A 7,004-nucleotide genomic window follows, 5' to 3' on the forward strand; every position below is an offset into this window, starting at 1 on the left:
AAAAACTGGTCGAAGCCGACCTCGGGGGAAGATTAGTTTGGATTCCAAAGAAATATTGGAACATGTGAGGCAGTACTGACCCTACGACTTATCTTAGAAGCTAGATTAAGGAAAGGCAAACCTACGTTTCTAGCATTTGTAGACTTAGAGAAAGCTTTTGACGATGTTGACTGGAATACTTTCTTTCAAATTCTGAAGGTGGCAGGGGTAAAATACAGGGAGCAAAAGGCTATTTACAATTTTTACAGAAACCAGATGGCAGTTATAAGAGTCGAGGGGCATGAAAGGGAAGCAGTGGTTGGGAAGGGAGTGAGACAGGGTTGTAGCCTCTCCCCGATGCTATTCAATGTGTATATTGAGCAAGCAGTAAAGGAAACAAAAGAAAAGTTCAGAGTAGGTATTAAAATCCATGGAGAAGAAATAAAAACTTTGAGGTTCGCCGATAAGATTGTAATTCTGTCAGAGACAGCATAGGACTTGGAAGAGCAGTTGAACGGAATGGACAATGTCTTGAAAGGAGGGTATAAGATGAACATCAACAAAAGCAAAACGAGGATAATGGAATGTAGTTGAATTATGTCGGGTGATGCTGAGGGAATTAGATTAGGAAATGAGACACTTAAAGTAGTTTTGCTATTTGGGGAGCAAAATAACTGATGATGGTCGAAGTAGAGAGGATATCAAATGTAGTCTGGCAATAGCAAGGAAAGCGTTCCTGAGGAAGAGAAATTTGTTAACATTGAGCATAGATTTAAGTGTCAGGAAGTCGTTTCTGAAAGTATTTGTATGGAGTGTAGCCATGTATGATAGTGAAACGTGGACGATAAATAGTTTGGACAAGAAGAGAATAGAAGCTTTCAAAATGTGGTGCTACAGAAGAATGCTGAAGATTAGATGAGTAGATCATATAACTAATGAGGAGGTATTGAATAGGGTTGGGTAAAAGAGAAGTTTGTGGCACAACTTGACTAGAAGAAGGGATCGGTTGGTAGGACATGTTCTGAGGCATCAAGGGATCACCAATTTAGTACTGTGGGCAGTGTGGAGAGTAAAAATCATGTAGGGAGACTAAAAGATGAATACACTAAGCAGATTCAGAAGGATGTAGGCTGCAGTAGGTACTGGGAGATGAAGAAGCTTGCACAGGATAGAGTAGCATGGAGAGCTGCATCAAATCAGTCTCAGGACTGAAGATCACAACAACAACAACAACAACAACAACAACAACAAACATAAAAATACTGTAACATAATGTAACCATAAGATGGGGGTAACATGTTTGAAGCATTTTTATAAATTAATGAGATGATTTTATAAAAGATAGACTTTATGTATGTGGTAATCTATTGATTCTTGTCAGACTAAGAAGTGTAAAAATTGTAATGTATTTTGATAAGCATTTTCGATTGTTGTAATTACTACTTGTAGCACTAGACCTACACATATTAAATGTTTGTAATGGCCATCATACTGATGAAGTCACACAAAAAATTAAATAAATAAATAAATTTTGATTGGTTTCAGAACCTCCTAGCAGATAGAAAGAAATACACTATTCTTGACGGAATAAAATTGATACATGTAAAGTTAATTTCAGGAGCACTCCACGGGATCATGAATGGACAATTAATGTTTACAAAATATATTAATGATTTAGTGGATAAAGTTGGACAGTCTGCGAAGCATGGATGCTGCTGTTGTCTATGGGTAACCACATGGAACAACTTAAAATTGGAATGACCACATAGAACAAATTTTAAGAAAGTAGATACCAGACAGATTAACTGGGGGAATGTTAAGAAAATATAATTAATTCACAAAAGAAGTGGCTTGCAAAACAAGTTCCACAGACTCTTGAATAATACAATCAGTGTGGGAGACTTAACAGGTTGTATTAAAAGAATAACACCGAACATTCAGTGAAGAGTGGCGTTCTTGTCCGTCAGAGGATGGAGAGAGAGAAAGAGAGATTGTTATATTTACTACTTATAGCACTAAGACCTATACATATTAAATGTTTACAAAAGCCATCATATTGATGACATCACAGCAAAAACTAAATAAATAAATTTTTATTTGTTTCAGGACCTCCTACCAGATAGAAACAAATACATCATTCTTAATGGAATAAAACTGACACATGTAAAGCTAATTTCAGGGCACCCCCAAGGGATGAACATTCATACTGCCTGTCAATACAGCCATTACCAGCAACCAAACATAGTTTTCTTCCATTGATGACATCACAGCAAAAACTAAATAAATAAATTTTTATTTGTTTCAGGACCTCCTACCAGATAGAAACAAATACATCATTCTTAATGGAATAAAACTGACACATGTAAAGCTAATTTCAGGGCACGCCCAAGGGATGAACATTCATACTGCCTGTCAATACATCCATTACCAGCAACCAAACATAGTTTTCTTCCTTTGATATTTACAAGTCAAATTACTTCTTTGTCAAAACCACAATGGAAATGATAACACTCAGTAATAATGCAAAATGTAACACAAAAAGATGACTGGCTTTATTTATGCAGGAAACAAGTTTCTTTACAGATAAATATAGGTTTCCATAGTGAATAAGTTGAACTCAATACTCACTGATTAGGTCTCCAATCCATGACTCAGGAAAGCTGATCACCACCTGTAGCAAAAAATAAGTTGCTACCTATAACATCGGTAAGTGTCTCTCAACACTGCATGCATGTCACTGTAAAGTTTCAAAGCAATTATGAAACTGCTGTTGTCACAATTCCATAGACAAATCAAACCAGTTTATGCTTTAAAACAGAACAATATTACCACAACTATGAACAGGGCATTACCTCTAATCACTACACTGAACATAAATTAATCTTGAACATTCATACTTAAAATCAAAGAGTACAATCCAACAGGAGATTTAACATATTACTACAAGCTATATACCTATATTGGCAGTAACTGTGTAATAATTTGTTTGGGCACATGACAAACAGCTACTAATAATGAAAAAAGTTCTGAAGATAGACATTTGTTGTAACAGATTCATCAGCGACACTAGCGAAGCGCAAATCGTTAAGTTGGAGTACTTGGGAAACCTAATTATTGCAGGAGCGGCAAAAAACTCGGCCAACGTTCCTGCCATGTCTTAGGTGTTCTTGAGGGAGCAATATAGCACCAGTTTGTAGCAAATATGCAAATTGAGTACTTGCAATAACGCAACTAAGGTGTACGTTTAAGAAAGTCATATCAGAAAAACGATATATGTATGCAGCAAACTGGATTTTCTTTTCCGCTAGTGAATTCATCCTAGCTTTCCGACACCTATTACTACAAGATGGAAATTTAAAAACTCTCTTCTAAGATTCAGTAATGACTACATAAGTCAACATTTATGGAGTATTCCGTCGGTACTTGGTAGAACGCAAACATGTTACATTATTGTGGAACATCAATAATATGTATTTTAGGTTTTTAATATATGTACACTATTACATATTAGTCGATTCATACCTTTTGACTACAAAAATCTCAATGTATTTGGTTTCACATGTAATATTTCCTCATTCTTGGCCATTTCTTTATTTATACTGCCATTCAACTACCTACAGCGCTGTTATTTCGAGGAGAAAATAAATTACTGACATACCGATTACCATCATTACAAAGTACTTACCCTTTTCAAAATATACAGTCTGTGAAATGCACACGAAAACTGAAATTAGTAAGTATGAGTTCTCCTAAAGTCCCAATTTCTCACATACGTATCTCCTACACCTACACTCACAAACCCATCAGAATGTATACACTACAGCCCAGTACACAAAATAAATATAACAAAGATCGCATGCAGTTCTGCGATATTCTTTCCGTACAGCGAGAACACAGACATTGGATAGTGTCTGGCTGCGCAGACGATACGGGCCGGTAATTGAAATCTAGCGAACACACCGCGCTGAGAGGCCGAAGCACAAGCGTGTCTTGGTTAAACGAGAGTTTTCACGGAGTGTTCAACAGGAAGACGGGTCGGCAGATCACCGTTCGGATGAGCTTGCTCGGACGATGGCCATATCTGGCCCCTCACGTATGACGGCTCCTGCGACGAAGACGAACAATGGTGAAGAAATGGACGGCCTCCAGCACCATCACGCCAAAGGACGCACCAAAGTTGCAGCTCAGGGCGAAGTCAATTACCTCCGTCATTGCGGAGCTGGCTGACGCACGAGCGAGGAAGGAGCGTCACGAGAGGCAGATCAACAAACCGATCTCGGAGGCACAGCAGGAGAGATATCAGAGCGCCCGCCAGCGGACCGCAATCCCACCGCAAGGCGACTTTGCAGCAAGAAAGAGAGCAGCAGCTTCTTGAGATTCGGCTTGATAAACAGCGTCAAGAATGCCGCAAGCGTCAGGCGACCTTCTTGCTACTGACCCCAGACGCTGGAATAATAAACAATACTTTAGAACTGACCGCACACTTGATTTAGGTAAAGTGCTTCAACCTCCATCCATCTGGAGCTCCCTTATGCATAAGCCACACATTTCTTCTTAACCATCTGTTATATCACTACATCACTCTCATGTCTACTATACACTGACAAGGCGTGGTAACGTCCTCAACATGTGCACATCTGGAGAGATCTTGTGCACTTGGATGGGTGCAATGAGTAAGAGTTGTGCAGAACAGTCTTCAACTTCTGGTCAGCTGCAAACTAAATCGGCGACAGTGTTGCAGGGAGGGTTGGTCAAAGACAATGCATGGATAGCTTCAATAACTTTATCCCACGAATGCGAGAATACTCTGTGATTCCCATCCAGATAGGGAAAGATGGGCAGTCGTAATCGTAAATTACACACTATGATCGAAGTGATAGAAATATGTAGATAACCTAACTGCATCAGTATAGGACACTGTCTGGTATACTTTGGTGTATATGTTCTAGAGTTAACCTTGAATGGATGTACTGCACTGTCACCTCTCTACATTCGCAATCTAGTAAGTGGTACATGCAAAGTAGTTGAGGGGTGTTTTAGTGATGATACAGATATTGGAAAGCATGCTGCCATGTCATTGGTCGGCACTGAAATTATGCAAAAACTGGTAAAATTGCTAAAACTGATCACACAGTCAGCTGTGATACTTACGAGGTGCATTCAAGTTCTAAGGCCTCCGATTTTTTTTCTCCGGACTGGAAAGAGATAGAAACATGCGCTTTGTTTTAAAATGAGGCCGCGTTCATTGTCAATACGTCCCAGAGATGGCAGCACCGTACGGCAGATGGAATTTTACTGCCAGCGGCGAGAATGAGAACTGTTTTAGATACTTAAAATGGCGACGTTTTCCTTACTTGAACAGCATGCAATCATTCGTTTTCTGAATTTGCATGGTGTGAAACCAATTGAAATTCATCGACAGTTGAAGGAGACATGTGGTAATGGAGTTATGGATGTGTCGAAAGTGTGTTCGTGGGTGCGACAGTTTAATGAAGGCAGAACATCGTGTGACAACAAACCGAAACAACCTCGGGCTCGCACAAGCCAGTCTGACGACATGATCGAGAAAGTGGAGAGAATTGTTTTGGGGGATTGCCTCCAGAGTTGGCATTTCTGTGGGTTCTGTGCACACAATCCTGCATGACGACCTGAAAATGCAAAAAGTGTCATCCAGGTGGGTGCCAAGAATGCTGACGGACGACCACATGGCTGCCCGTGTGGCATGTTGCCAAGCAATGTTGACGCGCAACGACAGCATGAATGGGACTTTCTTTTCATCGGTTGTGACAATGGATGAGACGTGGATGCCATTTTTCAATCCAGAAACAAAGCGCCAGTCGGCTCAATGGAAGCACACAGATTCACCGCCACCAAAAAGATTTCGGGTAACTGCCAGTGCTGAAAAAATGATGGTGTCCATGTTCTGTAACAGTTTCATCGATTTCGGGTGAGTAGTTAATTAGAAAAAAAATCGGAGGCCTTAGAACTTGAATGCACCTCGTACTACAATACATCATCCCATATCCACAGTGACTTTTCCATCTCATCCTGTCCACTGGTATGCTGTTGATCACCACATAATGATAGACTGACACCACTTGTTTGAGGTGGAGAGAGTCTTGGTGGAAGCAACACCTTCCTGGGATGGCCAGCACCGAAAGAGTGATCGCGTACATGGCTGCAATATGACGAATCAATGTTCTTGATCTCTTTGAAAAGGAACACCTAGACATCTGCTACACTATCGCTGTGAAATATGAGATTAAATGTAGAGGTCATCACTTTTAGGCATCTGTTTGGAGAAGATCCATAATGCTGCAAACTCTTCCAGTTTCCATATGTTGTGATGTCCTCCACGTTTATGTCAACAAGAAACATCGCCTCTGTCTTTTATTTCAACCATCCTTTGTGTTGTGGGACCTGCATAGTTTACACCACGTGTTGTCCAGCTTTCTATGAGAGCTAATGGATCGAAACATGTTAATGTTGGTTTAGTACGTGACACAGGCCTCGAAATTATAGCATAAAAACAAAATGTGTGGCAGCTTACAAAGCTGTAGTCACACACTGCTTGGATGCGTTACAGCAGAAAAACAATATATCAAACTGCTCATGAAAGAACAACACAGGGATCCTCTTTTGTGATTGATAGTCTGTGGGATATGGTTCTTCTATAGCACATGCAACAAAACTTTACGCTGTTCTGTGCAAGCGACTTTTATCACTGGCCACCTGCTCCAATGGACCGGTACCTGTATATTTAACAGGATCGCCACATATGTTCAATGTCAACACCAGCATGGTATTTGTTTTCGAAATATCAGAAGAGAGGGACACTATAATAAGTTATCAATTTCTCTACTGGGTGACATTAGTGAAGTTTTTATAGTTCGCAGTTTTTGTCTGTTGGATGGTACAAAATAACGAGGACAGAGAGAATGTTTGGGTGATACACTTGAATGCACCCTGAGAGATGCAGATCTCCTTCAAACTGCTGTCGCTGTATGTAGTATGGGAATGCACCT

The 7,004-nt window shown here is 40.1% G+C and overlaps 1 protein-coding gene across 1 annotated transcript in view; it reads right to left on the reverse strand.

The window, feature by feature from the left end:
• The window catches only part of LOC126106900 (nuclear RNA export factor 1-like), a 214,081-nt gene extending 210,255 nt beyond the window's left edge, over window positions 1–3,826 (reverse strand). The window contains exons 1-2 of the mRNA XM_049913317.1: window positions 3,665–3,826; window positions 2,608–2,650 (exon numbers count right to left, since the gene is read on the reverse strand). Coding sequence (XP_049769274.1) covers window positions 2,608–2,627 — 20 coding nt within the window. The 5' untranslated portion in view covers window positions 2,628–2,650; window positions 3,665–3,826. The remainder of the gene's footprint in view (window positions 1–2,607; window positions 2,651–3,664) is intronic.
• Window positions 3,827–7,004: the final 3,178 nt, after the last annotated feature.

Source organism: Schistocerca cancellata, chromosome 10 (genome assembly GCF_023864275.1).
Source record: "Schistocerca cancellata isolate TAMUIC-IGC-003103 chromosome 10, iqSchCanc2.1, whole genome shotgun sequence".
NCBI lineage: Eukaryota > Metazoa > Arthropoda > Insecta > Orthoptera > Acrididae > Schistocerca > Schistocerca cancellata.